The sequence below is a fragment of the Phycodurus eques genome, chromosome 7 (genome assembly GCF_024500275.1).
Source record: "Phycodurus eques isolate BA_2022a chromosome 7, UOR_Pequ_1.1, whole genome shotgun sequence".
In the NCBI taxonomy this organism is placed as follows: Eukaryota; Metazoa; Chordata; class Actinopteri; order Syngnathiformes; family Syngnathidae; genus Phycodurus; species Phycodurus eques.
In genome coordinates, this window is record NC_084531.1 from 2337667 (window position 1) to 2359927 (window position 22261).

General features: G+C 46.5%; 1 protein-coding gene across 1 annotated transcript in view; it reads left to right on the forward strand.

The window, feature by feature from the left end:
- The window catches only part of nlk2 (nemo-like kinase, type 2), a 54198-nt gene that overhangs the window by 1809 nt on the left and 30128 nt on the right, over positions 1-22261 (forward strand). The window contains exons 2-6 of the mRNA XM_061681292.1: positions 11271-11400; positions 11544-11599; positions 14322-14428; positions 14597-14682; positions 21899-22108. Of these exons, the coding sequence (XP_061537276.1) occupies positions 11271-11400; positions 11544-11599; positions 14322-14428; positions 14597-14682; positions 21899-22108 (589 nt within the window). The remainder of the gene's footprint in view (positions 1-11270; positions 11401-11543; positions 11600-14321; positions 14429-14596; positions 14683-21898; positions 22109-22261) is intronic.

Genomic DNA, 22261 nt, shown 5'->3' on the forward strand with positions numbered 1-22261 from the left:
GTGGTTTCCCAGAGTTACTAGAGCCACTCAGCATTTTCACTAGCCACAATTTTGATGTTGGATAATCATTTTTAATGTGATTATAGCTGAATGAAAGAACTCTATTTTACAACCCATCCATCCATCTTCTACCGCTTATCCGAGGTCGGGTCGCGGGGGCAGTAGCTTTAGCAGGGACGCCCAGACTTCCCTTTCCCCAGCCACTTCATCCATCTCTTCCAGGGGGATCCTGAGGCGTTCCCAGGCCAGCCGAGCGACGTAGTCTCTCCAGCGTGTCCTGGGTCGTCCCTGGGGTCTCCTCCCGGTGGGACGTGCCCGGAACACCTCACCGGGGAGGTGTCCGGGAGGCATCCGAATCAGATGCCCCAGCCACCTCATCTGGCTCCTTTCGATGTGAAGGAGCAACGGCTCTTCTCTGAGATCCTCCCAGATAACCGAGCTTCTCATCCTATCTCTAAGGGAGAGCCCCGACACCCTGCGGAGGAAACTCATTTCGGCCGCTTGTGTCCGGGATCTCGTTCTTTCGGTCACGACCCACAGCTCGTGACCATAGGTGAGGGTAGGAACGAAGATCGACCGGTAAATCGAGAGCTTCGCCTTTTGGCTTAGCTCCTTCTTTACCACAACGGATCGATACAAAGTCCGCATCACTGCAGACGCTGCACCGATCTGCCTGTCGATCTCCCGTTCCATTCTTCCCTCACTCGTGAACAAGACCCAAAGATACTTGAACTCCTCCACTTGGGGCAGGATCTCATCCCCGACCTGGAGAGGGCACGCCACCCTTTTCCGATATGGAGGTGCTGATTCTCATCCCAGCCGCTTCACACTCTGCTGCGAACTGCTCCAATGAGAGTTGGAGGTCACGGCTTGATGAAGCCAACAGAACCACATTATCTGCAAAAAGCAGAGATTCAATACTGAGGCCACCAAACCGGACCCCCTCTACGCCTCGGCTGCGCCTAGAAATTCTGTCCACAAACGTTATGAACAGAATCGGTGACAAAGGGCAGCCTTGGCGGAGTCCAACCCTCATCGGAAACGAGTCCGACTTACTGCCGGATATGCGGACCAAACTCTGACTCCGGTCACACAGGGACCGAACAGCCCGTATCAGGGGGTTCGGTACTCCATACTCCCGAAGCACCCCCCACAGGACCACCCGAGGGACACGGTCGAACGCCTTCTCCAAGTCCACAAAACACATGTAGACTGGTTGGGCGAACTCCATGCACCCTCTAGGACCCTGCCAAGGGTGTAGAGCTGGTCCACTGTTCCACGGCCAGGACGAAAACCACACCGCTCCTCTTGAATCTGGGATTCAACTTCCCGACGGACCCTCCTCTCCAGCACCCCTGAATAGACCTTACCAGGGAGGCTGAGGAGTGTGATCCCCCTGTAGTTGGAACACGCCCTCCGGTCCCCCTTCTTAAAAAGGGGGACCACCACCCCAGTCTGCCAATCCAGAGGCACTGTCCCCGATGTCCACGCGATGTTGCAGAGGCGTGTCAACCAGGACAGCCCTACAACATCCAGAGCCTTGAGGAACTCAGGGCGAATCTCATCCACCCCCGGGGCCCTGCCACCGAGGAGGTTTTTAACCACCTCGATGACCTCAACCCCAGAGATAGGAGAGCCCGCCTCAGAGAACCCAGACTCTGCTCCCTCATGGGAAGGCGTGTCTGTGGAATTGAGGAGGTCTTCGAAATATTCTCCCCACCGGCTCACAACGTCCCGAGACGAGGTCAGCAGCGCCCCACCCCCACTAAACACAGTGTTGATGGTGCACTGCTTTCCCCTCCCGAGACGTCGGATGGTGGACCAGAATTTCCTCAAAGCCGTCTTTCTCCATGGCCTCACCGAACTCCTACCATGCCCAAGTTTTTGCTTCAGCGACCACCAAAGCTGCATTCCGCTTGGCCAGCCCGTACCCATCAGCTGCCTCAGGAGTCCCACAGGCCAAAAAGGCCCGATAGGACTCCTTCTTCAGCTTGACGACAACCCTCAGCATTGGTGTCCACCAACGGGTTCGGGGATTGCCGCCTCGACAGGCACCGACCACCTTACGGCCACAACTCTGGTTGGCCGCCTCAGCAATGGAGACGCGGAACATGGTCCACTCTGAATCGATTTCCCCCGCCTCCCCAGAAACATGAGCAAAGTTATGTCGGAGGTGGGAGTTGAAACTCCTTCTGACAGGGTATTCCGCCAAACGTTCCCAGCAGACCCTCACAATACGTTTGGGTCTGCCACGTCGGACTGGTATCTTCCCCCACCATCGGAGCCAACTCACCACCAGGTGGTGATCAGTTGACTGCTCCGCCCCTCTCTTTACCCGAGTGTCCAAGACATGCGGCCGCAAGTCCGATGACACGACCACAAAGTCGATCATCGAACTGCGACCTAGGGTGTCCTGGTGCCAAGTGCACATGTGGACACTCTCTTGAACATGGTGTTCGTTATGGACAATCCGTGATGAGCACAGAAGTCCAATAACAGAACACCGCTCTGGTTCTGATCGGGGGGGCCCTTCCTCCCAATCACGCCCTTCCAGGTCTCACTGTCATTGCCCACGTGAGCATTGAGGTCCCCCAGCAGAACGATGGAGTCCCCAGCGGGAGCGCTCTCCAGCACCCCCTCCAAGGACTCCAAAACTCTGAACTGCTGTTTGATGCATAGGCACAAACAACAGTCAGGACCCGTCCCCCCCACCTGAAGGCGGAGGGAGGCTACCCTCTCGTCCACCGGGGTGAACCCCAACGTACAGGCGCCGAGCCGGGGAGCAATAAGTATACCCACACCTGCACGGCGCCTCGCACCATGGGCAACTCCAGAGTGGAAGAGAGTCCAACCCCTCTCGAGAGGACTGGTACCAGAGCCCAAGCTGTGCGTGGAGGCGAATCCGACTATATCTAGTCGGAACTTCTCGACCTCACCAGCTCGGGCTCCTTCCCTGCCAGAGAGGTGACATTCCACGTCCCTAGAGTCAGCTTCTGTAGCCGGGGATCGCATTGCCAAGGTACCCGCCTTCGGCTACCGCCCAGCTCCCATTCCACCCGACCCCTATGGCCCCTCCCACAGGTGGTGAGCCCATGGGAAGGATTTTACAACCCTTTTAAATTTATTTGACCTCTGTGCACAACCAAAACAAGACTTCATAAATGTTGAACACTACTAGCACCACCATACATATCAGACTTCTGAGTCTGAACCACCAAACAGACTTTGGTGAGTCTCTTTTGAAATTGAAAATTAAATATGATAGAGAAAATTCATTTTAGTATTACACTTCAGCTGGGCCATGTCTGGACAATCAGTTGGTTTGCCCACAGCAATGGATGGACATTCTGCTTTTCTGAGATTTCCAGAAGCTTTTCTGCAACATCATTTGCAAGTAGTTCCACTCTGCGAAGAGTTGCTGTGTCTGAGTTAGTTACTTTTTTAATAGCTGAAGTGACAAGCCGCTTAGTATTGTTGTCAACTCAATCTGTGAGCGCAAGCATGCGGTAGTTTACTGTTTCCGACTCGGTAAAAGGTCTCTTATATCCATATGACCATGGTACCGGTTTAATACATGTTGCGTTTGGTAGACAAAATAAATACTTCTCCGTCCATTCCGTCTGGAATTGCCAGTTTTCAACATCCATCCATCCATCCATGCATCCATCCATTATCTGAGCCTCTTATCCTCACAAGGGTCGCGGGAGCGCTGGAGCCACTTGCACTCACGTTCACACCTACGGGCAATTTAGAGTTGTCAATTAACCTACCATGCATGTTTTTGTGATGTGGGAGGAAACCGGAGTGCCCGGAGAAAACCCATGCAGGCATAGGGAGAACATGCAAACGCCACACAGGCGGGGCCGGGGATTGAACCATGGTTCTCAGAACTGTGAGGCAGACGCCCTAACTAGTTCAGTGTTTTTTTTTTTTTTTTTTTTTTTTTTGGCTTTAAGAGAGACATTTTGAAGCCCGTCTTGTTTCTCAAAGTTTGTAGCAAATGGCGATGTAGTCTCATCTTGTTTGTTTTCCCGATGTTTGGATTTTGGTGTGAGCCAGTAAATCCTTTGTGCACATGTGCAAGCAACTATTTACGGTAAGTCCACTTGGACAAACTTGTCATGATAAGGGTTTTTGTATCGGCATGATTTTATTCCTGCTGCCCTTTCTCGCCGATTCTGTTCATAACTTTTATGGACAGAATTTCTAGGCGCAGCCAAGGTGTAGAGGGGGTCCGGTTTCGTGGATTGCATCAGGATTGCATCTCTGCTTTTTGCTGATGATGTGGTTTTGTTGGCTTCATCAAGCCGTGAGCTCCAACTCTCATTGGAGCAGTTCGCAGCCGAGTGTGAAGCGGCTGGGATGAGAATCAGCACCTCCAAATCTGAGACCATGGTCCTCAGTTGGAAAAGGGTGGCATGCCCTCTCCAGGTCGGGGATGAGATCCTGCCCCAAGTGGAGGAGTTCAAGTATCTAGGGGTCTTGTTCACGAGTGAGGGAAGAATGGAACGGTAGATCGACAGGCGGATCGGTGCAGCGTCTGCAGTGATGCGGACTTTGTATCGGTCCGTTGTGGTAAAGAAGGAGCTAAGCGAAAGGCGAAGCTCTCAATTTACCGGTCGATCTTCGTTCCTACCCTCACCTATGGTCATGAGCTGTGGGTCGTGACCGAAAGAACAAGATCCCGGATACAAGCAGCCGAAATGAGTTTCCTCCGCAGGGTGTCCGGGCTCTCCCTTAGAGAGAGGGTGAGAACCTCGGTCATCCGGGAGGATCTCAGAGTAGAGCCGCTGCTCCTCCGCATTGAGAGGAGCCAGATGAGGTGGCTGGGGGATCTGATTCGGATGCCTCCCTGGTGAGGTGTTCCGGGCACGTCCCACCGGGAGGAGACCCCGGGGACGACCCAGGACACGCTGGAGAGACTACGTCTTTCGGCTGGCCTGGGAACGCCTCGGGATCCCCCTGGAAGAGCTGGATGAAGTGGCTGGGGAGAGGGTAGTCTGGGCATCCCTGCAAAAGCTACTGCCCCCGCGACCCGACCCGGATAAGCGGTAGAAAATGGATGGATGGATGATTTTATTGATCACTGCAAACACTCAGGTTACTACATCCAGCCATCCATCCATCCATTTTCTGAGTCGCTTCTCCTCACAAGGGTCGCGGGCGTGCTGGAGCCTATCCCAGCTATCATCGGGCAGGAGGCGGGGTACACCCTGAACTGGCTGCCAGCCAATCGCAGGGCACATACAAACAAACAACCATTTGCACTCACATTCAAACCTACAGGCAATGTAGAGTTGTCAATTAACCTACCATGCATGTTTTTCGGATGTGGGAGGAAACCGGAGTGCCCGGCAAAAACCCACGCAGGCACGGGGAGAACATGCAAACTCCACACAGACGGGGCCGGGGATTGAACCCTGGTCCTCAGAACTGTGAGGCAGGCGCTCTAACCAGTCCTCCACCGTGCATGTTACATCAAATTAAAATAGTAAGATCTGGCAGGACATATAAAATTACATATAAAATGGGCCACGAGTTAAACAGATGTGGTTTATTGTGTCAGATGCCACTTGAGAAAACTACAGTTCGATAAGGGTGGGTAAAAAAATAATGATTCAGCAATGCATTTCCATTTTTCTTTACGCATTTCAATATAAATTCTGCAAATCTGCTGAATCGATTCACCTCCTGCCCACTCTGAGGCGCTGTGCGTGTGGTTTGCTTTGTCTGGATGAAAGCCAAACACAATGGCTTCCCAAGCAAACAGCAGCGTGAAGTGAGCAACTTCCACTTTTAAGTCTGATGTTTAGGGTCATTTTGGAGTCTCCTGTAAATCTGGAACACAGAAATGGACAAACGACAATCCAAACACAATATGCAATTCAAACAAGAAAACACGGCAGAAGTTGCCGTCCCGGAATTGTACACTGAGTTAAGGCAGTGGTTTTGGAGTCATTGAAGGTGACAGAAAGAATGACTGAGCCCTACTTATGGAACTAACTTCACATTTCATTCCCAACGAGTGGGAATTCTTGTCAAATGTTATACAGACGAGACCCCCCTCCACAGAAGCCACACAAGGAGGAAGCAATATAGCAAACTTGTTGACAGAGGCAATAAATGAATGGAGTTTGATGAAAAATGTACCAGTACTGACTTGTCTCACAATGCCGCAAACATGCTACTTCATTAGGTATTACTTAAATAAGTCAAGAAATGTTAATCGTAAAGCCGGTGAAATAAGTCTTTAACACGTCACCATTATTCTGACTAAATATACTTCCAAATGTGCTATTGACCTGAAAATTTCACCAGATGTTGGGAAGAACCCAAGTAATCCATACATACAAAGAAACTAGAACAAATAAGATCAGAAATTAAGTTGTGTATAAAAATGTGAAATGACACAGGGAGAAAAAAAGTATTGAACGCATGAACAAAGGGAGGTGCAAAAAGGCATGGAAAGCCAAGACAACACCTGAAATCTATCAATAATGAAACGGCAATCCAGCCCCTTGTCATTGCAAATGAATATCAGATGGTTCAGTCGTAATTGATGGCCTACAAAAAGGTCTCATTGCCAAGGTGTGACTCAAGACACATCTCATGATGGGTAAGAGCAGAGAGTTGTCTCAAGACCATTGTAAACCATTGCAAAACATCACGATGGCATTGGTTACAGGCGCATAGCTAAGCTTCTAAACGTTCCAGTGAACACTGTTGGGGCCATAATACGTAAGTGGAAAGCTAATCATACCACCGTAAATTTGCCTCGATCAGGTGCTCCTCGCATGATTTCTGACAGAAGAGTGCAAAGAATAATCAGAAGAGTTGTCCAAGAGCCAAGGACCAACTGTGAAGAGCTACAAAAAGTTGTCACAAGGAAAACAGTGAGTAATGCACTCCGGCGCCATGGCCTGTATGCACGCTCACCACGCAAGACCCCATTGCTGAAAAAAAAAAGCATGTCAAAGCTCGTTTAAAGTATGCTGAACAACATTTAGACAAGCCAGTTAAAGACTGGGAGACTAGTCGGGTTGGATGAGAGCAAAGTTGAACTGTTATGATGGCATAATGCACGCCACGTTTGGAGGAGAAACGGCACTGCACATCACCCGAAAAACACCATACCTACAGTGAAGTTCGAAGGTGGGAACATGAAGGTGTGGGGCTGCTTTTCAGCAAATGGTACTGGTAAATGTCACATAATTGAAGGAAGGATGAAGAAAATGAAATTAGTTTGGACATTTCAGCAGGATAATGATCCAAAACATACTTCCAAGGAAACTCTCAATTGGTTTCAAAGAAAAACAAAAAAAAGCTGCTAGAATGGTTGAATGGCTGCTTGAATCCAATCAAAAATTTATGGAAAGAACTGAAACTCAAAGTCCATACAAGAAGGCCACGGAACCTTCAAGCTTTGAAGGCTGCTTATGTGGAGGAGTTGGCCAAAATCACACCAGAACATTGCATGTGACTAGTTTCTCCATACAGGAGGTGTCTTGAAGCTGTCATTGTAAACAAAGGCTTAAATAAATACCAGTTAGCGTGTTCATTCCTTTTCCCCTGTTTCATTTCACATTATTACACACAACTTAATTTATGAGCTTATTTATTCTACTTTCTTTGTACGTATGAATTACTTGGGTTGTTCCCAACATCTGGTGAAATGTTCATGTCAATACCACATTGGGAAATATATTTCATGAGAAAAAATGGTGATGTGTTAAATACTTATTGCACACTACTTTTTCAATACGGAGCTGTTACAATATTTAACTTCCATCCATCCATTTTCTGAGCCGCTTCTCCTCACAAGGGTCGCGGGCGTGCTGGAGCCTTTCCCAGCTATCATCGGGCAGGAGGCGGGGTACACCCTAAACTGGTTGCCAGCCAATCGCAGGACACATACAAATAACAACATTCGCACTCACATTCACACCTACGGGCAATTTAGAGTCCCCAATTAATGCATGTTTTTGGGATGTGGAGGGAAACCGGAGTGCCCGGAGAAAACCCACGCAGGCACGGGGAGAACATGCAAACTCCACACAGACTGGACCGGGGATTGGACCCCGCTTCTCAGAACAGTGAGGGTGACTCGCTAACCAGTCGGCCACCGTGCCCATATTTAACTTTTGTACTCTATATGTACATGTATATATAGTTATTATTATCCATTTTTTATTTTTTTGTTAGGAGAAATCATTTAAGTTTACATGCACTTTACCTTTTCAGTGTTTATATACAACGGCAAGATTTTTTACTTTTGTGCTCCAGTATATTAATAACCCCTCCTTGAGCGGTCACCTTATCGTGGTGGAGGGGTTTTTGTTTCCCAAAGATCGTAGGAGCTAAGTTGTCTGGGCTTCAGGCCTCTGGTAGGGTCACCCATGGCAAACAGGTCCTGGGTGAGGGACCAGACAAAGCACAGCTCCAAAAACCGCGATGACACACAATTCAGGAAGACGTTTTCCCTTGCCCGGACCCGGGTTCCCGGGGAGGCAAGCGCCTGGTGGCCACAGCCTGAAAGGGTAATGTGGGTCCCCCTTCCCATGGGCTCACCACCTGTGGGAGGGGCCATAGGGGTCTGGTGCAGTGTGAGCTGGGCGGTGGCCAAAGGCAGGGACCTTGGCGATCCGATCCCGGTTACAGAAGCTGGCTCTAGGTACGTGGAATGTCACCTCTCTGGCAGGGAAGGACCCCGAGCTAGTGTGTGAGGTCGAGAAGTTCCGACTTGATATAGTCGGGGTCTCCTCCACACACAGCTTCGGCTCTGGTACCAGTCCTCTCGAGAGGGGTTGGACCACTGGTTGGTTGTTTGTGCCTATGGATTCCTTGGAAGGGGTGCTGGACAGCGCTCCCGCTGGGGACTCCATCGTTCTGCTGGGGGACTTCAATGCTCACGTGAGCAATGACAGTGAGACCTGGAAGGGCGTGATTGGGAGGAACGGCCACCACGATCAGAACCCGACCGGTGTTCTGTTATGGGACTTCTGTGCTCATCACGGATTGTCCATAACAAACACCATGTTCAAGCATAAGGGTGTCCACACGTGCACTTGGCACCAGGACACCCTAGGTCGCAGTTCGATGATTGACTTTGTGGTCGTGTCATCGGACTTGCGGGCGCATGTCTTGGACACTCGGGTGATGAAAGGGGCGGAGCTCTCAACTGATTACCACCTGGTGGTGAGTTGGCGCCGATGGTGGGGGAAGATGCCGGGCCGACCTGGCAGGCCCAAACGTATTGTGAGCGTCTGCTGGGCGACCGGAGCTGTGGCCGTCAGGTAGTCGGTGCCTGTCGTGGCGAGAATCCCTGAACCGAGGGATGCCGTCAAGCTGAAGAGGGAGTCCTATTGGGCCTTTTTGGCCTGTGGGTCTTCTGAGGTAGCTGATGTGTACCGGCTGGCCGAGCGGAATGCAGCTTTGGTGGTCGCTGAAGCAAAAACTCGGGCATGGGAGGAGTTCGCTGAGGCCATGAAAAAAGACTTTAGGACGGCTTCGAAGAAATTCTGGTCCACTGTGCGGCGTCTCAGGAGGGGAAAACAGTGTACCACCAACACTGTGTATAGTGGGAATGGGGTGCTGCTGACCTCGACTCGGGACGTTGTGAGTCGGTGGGGATACTTCGAAGACCTCCTCAACTCCACCGACACACCTTCCCATGAGGAAGCAGAGTCTCACAGAGTCTCTGAGGCTGGCTCTCCTATCTCTGGGGTTGAGGTCACCAAGGTGGTTAAAAAGCTCCTCGGTGGCAGGGCCCCGGGGGTGGATGAGATTCGCCCTGAGTTCCTCAAGGCTCTGGATGTTGTAGGGCTGTCCTGGTTGACACGCCTCTGCAACATCGCGTGGACATCGGGGACAGTGCCTCTGGATTGGCAGACTGGGGTGGTGGTCCCCCTTTTTAAGAAGGGGGACCGGAGGGCGTGTTCCAACTACAGGGGGATCACACTCCTCAGCCTCCCTGGTAAGGTCTATTCAGGGGTGCTGGAGAGGAGGGTCCGTCGGGAAGTTGAATCCCAGATTCAAGAGGAGCGGTGTGGTTTTCGTCCTGGCCGTGGAACAGTGGACCAGCTCTACACCCTTGGGATGCATTGAAGTGGTGTTTCCCAAATGTCTGGCGGCACCCCTGTTATTGTTGTTGGTCCATGGATTTTTATTTAGCCACATTTAATTAGTATATAGGATTTTACGATTTGTTGAAGAATTGTACTCATAATTACAAGATGTCAAAATATAATAATATATAGTTGTAATATTTGCTGTTTAATACTCATCTAAATGTCTATTCAATAAGGTTTTTACAACAAAAAACAATACAATGACCCCAAAAAATTTCATTTATAATAAACTAATTCTAGTTTGGCTGCATGACCTCCCTAAAGTACTCTAAAGTTTGCACGCTTCCTTCGACAGTTCTAAGCACATTCTGAGAGATGTTTGAGTGACAGTCTTGCTGCAGCCAGGGATTTTCGTTCCTTGGCCATCTGTTTTCCTTGACTGATCCTATTCGAGGTTTACTGAAGGGTGCTTTGAAAAAGGTTGCAGTGTGAATGCTCTTACTTATACATGCTGTGCTCCTCATGAGGCTTTAATCTTGGTATCGCCGGATTTAAATGTTGTTTGACTCATCAGTGGAAAGGTGGTCAAACCCTGACCATATTATATACCAGGGACGCATGACTCCTCTTCCACCCACAGGAAGTAAAAAATAATAATCGCCTCAACTTATTCCTCCAAGAAATTGAGTTGAATATTAATATATATATATATATATATATATATATATATATATATATACACACACACACACACACATAGAATTATTTATAGTGTGACCCTATCAAGGAACTTCTTTTGCTTCAGATGTGACGTGGGTTGTTTTTTTTTTTATCCTGGAGCTTGCTCTCATACATTCCCCTCTGGTCTACATGGTTTAACATGAGTGCTTGTTGCTAGGCAGAGTTCAGAGGGCTCCACCATAATCTTCCACATTTGTCAATGAAAAAATGTGCATGTGCCAGTCAAGCCCAAAAGGCTGTTTGAAAGGGATACTTGCTCACAGAGCCTTCGGGAACAGGAATTATAAGATGTGTGTCAGAAAAGGTTTACTGCATTTCAAATCCAAACTACCAACTGTAAGCTTCCTCTTCAACGTAATACCCCTTGAGTCTAACACACCTTCCCAACCTTCTCTGGAGATGCTGTCTGTTTACAAAAAAAAAACATGTATTCTTGCTAATAACATTGTACTCTTCTTCCAGGTCAGTCACAGATCCCAGAGATGGAAAGCGAGTTGCTCTCAAAAAGATGCCCAATGTCTTCCAAAACCTTGTTTCTTGCAAGAGGGTATTTCGGGAACTGAAGATGCTATGTTTCTTTAAACATGAAAATGTAAGTACAGAGCACTGCCGTTGCACAGTTTCTGTTTTGCTAGGTAGGGTTGAGCTTGGTTTGGATCCAGTCATTGCACATACACTGCATTGAAACAGTGATACAGATGTGGTTTCAACCATATGTTAACACTACCTTCTCAGGTGCTCTCTGCTCTTGACATCCTGCAACCTCCACACATTGACTACTTTGAAGAAATGTATCCTTCACAATTACAATTGCTTTGTTTTTCATCTTCTGCTCAAACTGAAATTTAAAGGAGGATATTTTACAGAGGCTTTGTTAACCACCACATAAAGGTTACTTGAATGTCTTGTAGTAATGACTACTGTACCCTTAGGTATGACTGCTGGAAGTGATTTGTGTAAAGTCCTGCTTACATGCTCTGGCTGATGCGATCCTCCTGGGATTTGAGCTTTTGGATTCGTTCCAGCATCTTTCACACATGACTGACTGATGACACAGTGTTAAGCAAATTAAAACAATACTTTTTAATGTAAATAAATACCTTGAAATGTAAAATGTAGAATTCAGAAGTTAATAGTGAAAAGATGTGCACCAATTGTTTGTGTGTATTACTGTGACCTCTGACACCCTAATGCAGTTCATCTGTCATCGCTTCCCCGAAATCACCACTATGCAGGGGCTCATTTGAAGAAATGCTAAAAGACTTCATAAACTTCATGTCCTCCTGACACAAAATGTTGTTTTTGTTTTGGGAAGGTTTTTTCTTGAGGAGCTGTTCAATGCACATGTGGGAAATGAGCTCGAGAAGGGTGTGATTAGGAGGAATTGCCCCCTCAATCTGAACCACAATGGTGTTTAGTTACTTGACTTCTATGTGCATCATAGATTGTCCATAACGAACACCTTGTGCAAACATATGGGTGTCCAGATTCCATTATATACAGTACATTATATACATATACAGTACATTCTATTCTAGTTTATTCTATATGTGAACACGGATACCCTATGCCTATTTGATGATATACTTTGTGGTTGTGTCATCGGACTTGCAGCCGCATGTCTTGGATTCTCTGGTTAAGAGAGGGCCAGAGCTGTCAACAAATCTCCTGGTGGTATGTGGGCTCTGATGGTGGGGTAGGGTGCCAGTCCGACCTGGCAGACCCAAAAGTATTGTAAGGGTCTGCTGAAAACGTCTGGGAGTCTTCTGTCAGAAGGAGGTTAAACTCTCATGTCTCACAGAACTTTGACCACGTCCCTGAGAAGGCGGGGGACATTGAGTTTAAGTGGGCCATGTTCCTTGCCTCCAATATTGAGGTAGCCGACTGGAGCTGTGGCCATACACCCCTTGGTGGACACCGGTGGTCAGGGATGTCGTCAATCTGAAGACTGAATCCTATCCGGCCTTTTTGACATGTGGGACTCCAGAGGCAACTGATTGGTACTGGCAGGCCAAGTGGAATACTAGTTCTGTTGGTTGCTGAGCCAAACTCGGCCATGGGTGACACGATGGAGAACACCTTCCGGATGGCTCAGAGGGAATTCTGGTCCAATCTGCATGCACAGAAACTGCTTGTTCTCCCATTTTATCTGAATCTGTCAAAATTTGATGTAATTATGGAGGTAACGGGACACATTTGGATGTGTTAGGGGTGAAGTAAATGTACACTCTGTGGTCAAATACAACAATGCTGTGGCAGACCAAACATGATTAAGTGGAAATGTTGCAGGTTTTTTTTTTTTTTTTTTTGTCAATGTGACACCAAAGGTAATCATTCATCTAATGTGCCTCGATGTATAGTCCTGTATGAATAGAGATCAGAAATGCATTGGCTGTTCTGTTATCACACATTTGTAAATTATTCTTAACTCCATGTGGCACTGTTTGTGCAACATTAGCACTGCAGTTATAAAATGAATGAATAGGACACTATGGGTAGTCAGACAACCATTCACACTAATTTTCGCATCACACAATGGGAACTGAGCCCACACTGCCTGCACTGAAGTCAGGTAGGTGAAACTACTCTGTCAGTGAGTTTGAAAATGTAAAATTAATATCAAGTCATACTAGATTAATAATTGTTGTACAAATATATACTGACTGCATGGTAAAAGTGCTGCATTCCCTAATTCATACTCAAACTGTCACCAGTTAAGCATTGTCTACTCTATCCATCGAGCTTCTGTACTGCTCATCCTCACTAGGGTCGTGGGTATGCTGGAGCCTATCGCAGCTGAATTCAGGCAAAAGGCGGTGTAGACCCTGGACTGACTACCATTCAGTCACCACGATTCACATTCACACTTAAGGACAATTTAGAGTCTTCAATGAACCAAACATGCATGTTTTTGGAAGGTAAGAAGAAACCGTAGTACCCGGAGAAAACTGACACAAGCAATCTTGGGGAGAACATGCAAACTCCACACAGGAAAGCCGTAGCCCCCAACCTCAGAACTGTTCAGCGGCTGTGCAAGCCACTCACCCACTGCGCGACTCCATTTGTCTACTAATCCAACTAAATTTTATTAGCTTTTAAAAAGTGTGAGCAGCCACTATAAGCAGAAGGTTGTAAGGATAGTACATCTGTCTTCTCTGTCCATTGTTTGGGTGACAGTGGACGGTTCAAATTCCATTATTAAAGATCCATCCATTTATTTTCCCTAATGCTTGTCCTCATTCGGACCGTGGGTGAGCGAGAGCCCATACCAGGTGGGCAGGAGCCAATCCTAGGCCTCTGGCATGAAAGTCCTGTGAGTGAACGATTACAATATTGTAATGGTGACATTGACACCAAGTTTGAACAAAGAATAGCAAGTGAGTCTCGTTGCATTAGACATGCTTGTTTGCTAATGAGGCTTAAAAAACTTACCCTGTTGTTGGAAGATTTGGCTGTCTTCTTTTATGCTCTTGTTTTTTTTTTCTATTTTTGCCTTAACTTCCCATTGGCCAGATATGTAGTGACAGAACTGATGCAAAGTGACCTCCATAAGATCATCGTGTCCCCGCAGCCTCTGAGCTCAGACCACGCCAAAGTTTTTCTCTATCAGATTCTTCGAGGTTGGATTTTCCAGTCTTTTTTTATTTATTTATTTATTTATTTTTTAGTTATGATTGGTTTTATTGATTCACATTCAGAAAAAAAAGGCTTACAGACATAGTGTGTTGTATGGGTACTGCTAAATACTGTACTGTGAATCTGTTTTTCTTGTGATCCACCATCACCAGGATTAAAGTACCTTCATTCTGCTGGCATTCTTCACCGAGACATTAAACCTGGCAACCTGTTGGTCAACAGCAACTGTGTACTGAAGGTGCGTGGACATAGGACATAATGATTATAAAACACAAGGAACAGTAAGGCCAATTTCTTTCTTTTTATTTCAAAACCATTTGGGTTTAAATCAGAAGATTAATATGAGACATCAACAGCTCAAGTTGTATTTTCAGCTACAGTATTTTCATCTGGATCAGATACTAGTGTTGTGCTCAAGACCACACTATCCGAGCATGAGACCAGAACCTACCATGAGACTTGCATGAGACCAGAACCTACCGAGACAAGACCAAAACAAGCCCAGACCGTGAAAAGACCAAAACCATTAAAGTCCATTTTAAAAACCATGTCAAAGTTGAAAGCGTTCGCTTTTTAAATAAAATTTTGTATTTAAAAATTAAGATTTGAAGAAGAGCTTGGTTGCATTTAGGAAACAAAAGAGACTGCAGCATTTTGTGACCTAAACGTGCACGGTGGGGTCTCATAATAATTATTATACAATACAAAGAGTGAAAAACTAGCCAATTTAGTTGATTTGACATAAGCTACAGCCAAAGTATAATACATGTTTAAAGCACGCTACTGAAAAAAAAACCCGTACACAAATTTGACACGCACGTGACAGAGCACATTGTAACCTGGCTCTCGTCAGGAGTGCATGTGCACCTAAAGTACGCTTAAAAGTAAAACTGTTTCTATTCGTGTAAAGTTATGCATTCAAACTGAATTGACTGGCCACTAAATCAGGTACAGTGCTACAATTGCCATTGTGTGTCGGGGGAAATAATGTGAAACATATTCATATAGTATTGTTAAGGAGCGGTGTTAAAACCTTTGTCTCGCATCTTGGAGTAAACGCGTGTCCGTTAGTGTGTATCCCCCCTCCCATGTGTGCGTTGCCCCAAATGCATATTTATTCGGCAACTTGGATCGGGAAAAGAAATAACGCATCCATGTTCGGGTTCCGCTTCGTAGTAAGTCTACTAGCCTAGCGGTGCGTCATAAACTATGCAGCTTGTTATTGGCTGACCAACAACTCATACCTACTTTTAAAAGCATTGATATTGATTTAATGAGGAATAGCGATATTCATCCATCCATTTTCTGAACAACTTATCCTCACAAGGGTAGATTGTAGCACAATAATAAACAAGTATATGACACATTTAGAGATTAATTATAAGTACATACTTTATAATATATTGCCAACTAACACTGCTGCTTGAGTTGGCAGCTGTTTGCAGCCATGATGTTTTATTTTGAAAAAAAAGTAGGTCCTCTTCACCTCAGTCACAACATCGTGAATGGTGCGGTCATTACGGGGGTGGTGGGATGTTATTAACACATGAATACAATTTATTTCTTTTTACTAAGCACTTCTCCTTACTGTAACATTAATGAAGTTGAAGAATAGCAGAACAGTGCTGGTTTCTACCGGTCTCGATGGAAAATCCTGAGACCAAGACAAGACCAAAACTTTTGGGAGTCGAATCCAAAAAAACACTTACGACCTTCAAAATGTGATCTCGAGACCGGTTGTCTCGAGTGTAACAACACTATCAGATACATAACTTAAAAGACAGCATTACAGCAAAACCCATCCACCCATCGATCCATTTTCTACCGCTTATCCGAGGTCGGGTCGCAGGGGCAGTAGCTTTAGCAGGGACACCCAGACTTCCCTCTCCCCAGCCACTTCATCCAGCTCTTCCAGGGGAATCCCGAGGCGTTCCCAGGCCAGCCGAAGGATGTAGTCTCTCCAGCGTGTCCTGGGTCGCCCCCGGGGTCTCCTCCCGGTGGGAGATGCCCGGAACACCTCACCAAGGAGGTGTCCGGGAGGCATCCGAATCAGATGCCCCAGCCACCTCATCTGGCTCCTCTCAATGTGGAGGAGCAGCGGCTCTACTCTAAGATCCTCCCGGAGGACTGAGCTTCTCACCCTATCTCTAAGGGAGAGCCCGGACACCCTGCGGAGGAAACTCATTTCGGCCGCTTGTATCCGGGATCTTGTTCTTTGGGTCACGACCCACAGCTCGTGACCATAGGTGAGGGTAGGAACGTAGATCGACTGGTAAATTGAGAGCTTCGCCTTTCGGCTTAGCTCCTTCTTTACCACAACGGATCGATACAAAGTCCACATCACTGCAGACGCTGCACCGAGCCGCCTGTCGATCTCCCGTTCCATTCTTCTTTCACTCGTGAACAAAACCCCAAGATACTTGAACTCCTCCACTCGGGGCAGAATCTCATGCCCGAACCGGAGAGGGCACGCCACCCTTTTCCGACTGAGGACCATGGTCTCAGATTTGAAGGTGCTGATTCTCATCCCAGCCGCTTCACACTCAGCTGCAGGGTCCTCGAGGGTGCATGGGCGAACTCCCATGCACCCTCGAGGACCCTGCCAAGGGTGTAGAGCTGGTCCACTGTTCCACGCCCAGGACAAAAACCACATGCTCCTCCTGAATCTGAGATTCAACTTCCCGACGGACCCTTCCCCCCCGGCACCCCTGAATAGACCTTACCAAGGAGGCTGAGGAGTGTGATCCCCCTGTAGTTGGAACACACCCTCCGGTACCCTTTCTTAAAAGGGGGACCACCACCCCAGTCTGCCAATCCAGAGGCACTGTCCCCGATATCCACGCAATGTTGCAGAGGCGTGTCAACCAGGACAGCCCGACAACATCCAGAGCCTTGAGGAACTCTGGGCGAATCTCATCCAACCCAAGGGCCTTGCGACCGAGGAGCTTTTTAACCGCCTCTGTGACCTCAACCCCAGAGATAGGAGACCCCCCCCCTCAGAGAACCCAGACTCCCTCATGGGAAGGCGTGTCGGTGGAATTGAGGAGGTCTTTTAAGTATTCTCCCCACCGGCTCACAACGTCCCGAGTTCAGGTCAGCAGCGCCCCATCCCCACTATACACAATGTTGATGGTGCACTGCTTCCCCATGCCCGAGTTTTTGCTTCAGCGACCACCAAAGCTGCATTCCGCTTGGCCAGCCGGTACCTATCCGCTTCCTCAGGAGTCCCACAGGCTAAAAAGGCCTGATAGGACTCCTTCTTCAGCTTGACGGCATCCCTCACCGTTGTATCCACCAACGGGTTCGGGGATTGCCGCCACGACAGGCACCAACCACCTTACGGCCACAGTTCTGGTCGGCCGCCTCAGCAATGGAGGCGCGGAACATGGTCCACTCGGACTTGATGTCCCCCCAACCCCCAAACATGAGTTCTGTCGGAGGTGGGAGTTGAAACCCTTCTGATAGGGGATTCCGCCAGACGTTCCCAGCAGACCCTCACAATACGTTTGGGCCTGCCACGTCGGACCGGCATCTTCCCGCACCATCAAAGCCAACACACCACCAGCTCCGCCCCTCTCTATACTTATTGCCCGGGGGGGCAATAAGTATACCCACACCTGCTTGGTACCTCACACTGTGGGCAACTCCAGAGTGGAAGAAAGTCCAACCCCTCTCGAGAGAACTGGTACCAGAGCCCAAGCTGTGCGTGGAGGCCAGTCCGACTATATCTAGTCGGAACTTCTCGACCTCACACACCAGCTCGGGCTTCTTCCCTGCCAGAGAGGTGACATTCCACGTCCCGAGAGCCAGCACCTGTAGCCGGGGATCGGATCGCCAAGGTCCCCGCCCAGCTCACACTGGCCCCTCCCACAGGTGGTGAGCCCATGGGAAGGGGAACTCACGTTACCCTTTCGGGCTGAGCCCGGCCGGACGCCATGGGTGCAGGCCCGGCCACCAGGCGCTCGCCTTCGAGCCCCACCTCCAGACAGCAAAACCCCATTTGTGTTATGTGAGCAAAAGTATTAGAAGACTAGACTTAAAATAGCGAACCATACATACAATAAGTTGTGAGCTTTGTGCTTTTACAATGGCGTATTATACAGCTATGCCAAGTGTTCCGGTTTTGTCATGGGCAGCTGCCATGTGTTCCATTGTTATGGGGAAGTCTAAAATGTTCAGAAGAAGATGAGATGACGTGAAAGTGGATATCACGTGTTTGTTGATGATGTCATCACATTTTCCTCCATGTGAAAAAACTAACTTCAACCCCGTCTCTGAGCTGACTACTAGCAGCTCTGCGGCTGTGGCTGGCTCGGTAGTGTGGCTAACACGCCTTTTCTCTAAAAGTCACCAGTCATCACCTCCATGGTGCTGAATAAGCTACAATTTTTTTTCGGCTAAGCCATGCAAAAGTGGTGCTAAACTATCGTTAAATGTGGTCACAAAACACGGGAATAAGCTACAGTACAATTTTCACTCAAGTCTCACAGGAACCGCATTCGTTACAGCGGCAAGTAACCAACTATGAGCAGCAAATTAAGTGTGTATGTGTAGAAAGAAAGTATAATAGACAGCCATACACACGATAGTCCTAAAATTTGAATATATAGTATATTAAATTACTATTTCATGTACGGCATCTACGGCATGCAGATATGTACACCCGTTGACCCTAATTTAGGCTTGATTCTTCATTATTTGTGTGCTTTATTGAAAAATCAAGCAGTTGCTATGCCTTGCGTTCTGGCTCCGCACTTGTTTTAGCTGTTCCTCGAGTAAGGACTAAATTTGGGAAAAGAGGTTTCAGCTTTGCTCCCCCTGCAGCTTAGAATACTCTGCTGACTAAATTGAAACGCTCTAAAGTTGTTCCACTTGGAGTATTCCGTTCTATGCTGAGGGACTTCCAGGTTGAAACCACCGAATAATACCTGTGTTTTAAATTAGGGCTGGGCTGTTCATCAAAATGTAATCGTGATTTCGATTTTGGCTTCTAACGATCATAAAAACGTTATAATCAAAACAATTGATGTGTAGCTGTTCCTGCGTTGTAAACGCAGCCTCAACGCACGTATGTTCTTCCCTAAGCGTGCTTTAAGCTGTTTATTGACACACCAGTTGGATTTTCTGTAAAACTAAACGCACAACAAAAAGAATTACTCGCATTGAATATTTAAATACAAGATGCACATCGTTTGAGAAATCGCCAGCTTATGCTATCAGTCAACAGAAAACCCAATCGACGGGCTAACTAAGATTAGCATTAGCTCACGGGAGGGATTTACCTTCAAATAACAAATATTTACACACAAACGCCATAGTAACACATATAGACAGACAATATAACAATACTCACGGCCCTATATTATTCCTAAACTGTGAAAAACTAGTTCAATCTTTCTGATTCTGGTTCAGCACCATGCATGCTTCGCACCACACTGCCCCCAAGAGTCCAAGGCGCATACAGCAGGAACAGCAGATAGTCATGGCTTTGTATAAAGACACAACTGCCCCCCCCCACCCCCACCCCACTGTCTGACATTAAATCAGACGAAAATATTCCTATTTTAGGTTACTTAGTATTAACAATATTATGCCAGAATATGGAGAAAATGATTTTTTTTAAACAAATATATATATGGTAGAAAATGCTGTCACCCTGAGCATGCAATGTTTTTAGCCATGGCTGTATTAATTTTTTTTTATTAGTTTTTTATTTCTACTTTTGTATTTATTTATTTATTATTTTACTTGTTACTAATTTATTTTGTAGTTGTTTTATTAAGTTATAATTAAAGTTGTGTTTTGGTCATTAGCTAAACACTACAGATGCAAAATCAATGAATGATCGTGTTTATTAATTATGATTTTAGTGTCAGTCAAAATAATCGTGATCATTACTTTTTCCATAATTACCCAGCCCTATTTTGAATGTTAAATTGTTGTGTTATTTGAAACATACCATTGCACCTTAATTGTCAGTCTATATTGTCTATTTTGTCAATTCCTGGTAACTGTTCTCATGACATGTGCTGCTGACCTCTGGGTCAGGTGACCTGATGAAAGCAGTCCTGATCTCAATGGGTTTTATCCGGTTCAATAAAGGTTAAATAAGTTTAAAAAATGTAATATCAGATATGTTATTTATTTGTTTGAACAATAGAGTGCTGAGTTTTTAAAAATATATGTTTTGTTTTTTGTCACGTTTTGAAGAGAATTTGTGAAATACGTCTTTTTCAATTTCTTTTTATTATTATTATTATTTTTTTACACATGATCTAATACAAATTAATACAAACCCAGACATAAATAAAAACACAATACAATGATTTTCAAATTGTTTAAAATCATTTTAAATTTGATGCCTTAAACGTGTCAAAAAAGCTGGGACAGGGGCAACAAAAGACAGGGAAAGTTGATGAATGCTCAAAAAACACCTATTTGGAACATTCCACTGGTCAACAGGTTAATTGGAGGACAGGTGAGTGTCAAAAGTATAACTCCCTGAAAGGCGTAGTTGTTCACAAGCACAGATGGGGCGAGCTTCACCACTTTGTGAGCAAATAGTCCAACAGTTTAAGAATAACTTTTCTCAACATACAATTGCAAGGAATTTAGGGATTTCTTAAGTTATGGTCTATAATATCATCAAAAGATTCAGAGAATTGGAAGAAATCTCTGCACGCAAGCGGAAGGCTGAAAACCAACATTGAATGGCTGTGATTAAAAACTGGCATCATTGTATCAAGGATATTTCCACGTAGGCACACAAACACTTCAGAACACCATTGTCAGTTAATACAGTTCATCGCTACATCTACTAATGGAAGTTAAAACACTACAATGAAAAGCAAAAGCCATATATCAACAGCACCTAGAAACACCGCTGTTTTCTCTGGGCCTGAACTCATCTGAGATGGACTGACGCAAAGTGGAAAAGTGTGCTGTGGTCTGACGGGTCCACATTTCAGATTCTTTTTAGAAGTCATGGGCGTCGTGTCCACCGGGCCAAAGAAGAAAAGGACCATCCGAATTATCAGAGCAAAGTTCAAAAGCCAACATCTGTGCTGGTTTGGGGGTGTGTTAGTGCCTATGGCATTGGTAACTTGCACATCTGTGAAGACACCATTAATACTGAAAGGTACATAGACGTTTTGAAGCAACATATGCGGCCATCCAAGCAACCCTTTTTCAGGGACATCCCTGCTTATTTCAGCAAGACAATGCCAAGCCACATTCTGCACGTGTTACAACACCATAGGTTCGTAGTAAGAGAGTGCGAGTACGAGACTGACCTGCCAGCAGTCCAGACCTGTCTCCCACCTAAGTTACATATCAGAATCAGTTGTGGAAATAAAAGCTGAAATGTTCTCATTCATATTTTGATTTATCAATCCCAAATGTTTTTAGTCAACAGCAAAATTAATGGAATTGAAACTTAAATTATTCTATTTCAGATCTGTGATTTTGGTCTGGCACGAGTGGAGGAGACAGATGAGTCGCGGCACATGACTCAGGAAGTGGTGACACAATACTACCGGGCCCCAGAGATCTTGATGGGGAGCCGTCACTACTCCAACTCCATCGACATTTGGTCTGTAGGCTGTATCTTTGCTGAGCTGCTGGGGCGAAGAATTCTCTTCCAAGCCCAAAGTCCCATCCAGCAGGTGAACAATAAAACTCAAGGTATACACTGTATGTATGTGTGTATGTATATATGGTATATATGGCATATATATATATACACACACACACACATACATACATACATACAGTGGTTTTCAGAAGAGTTTTTCACTCTTTGTTATATTGCAGCCATT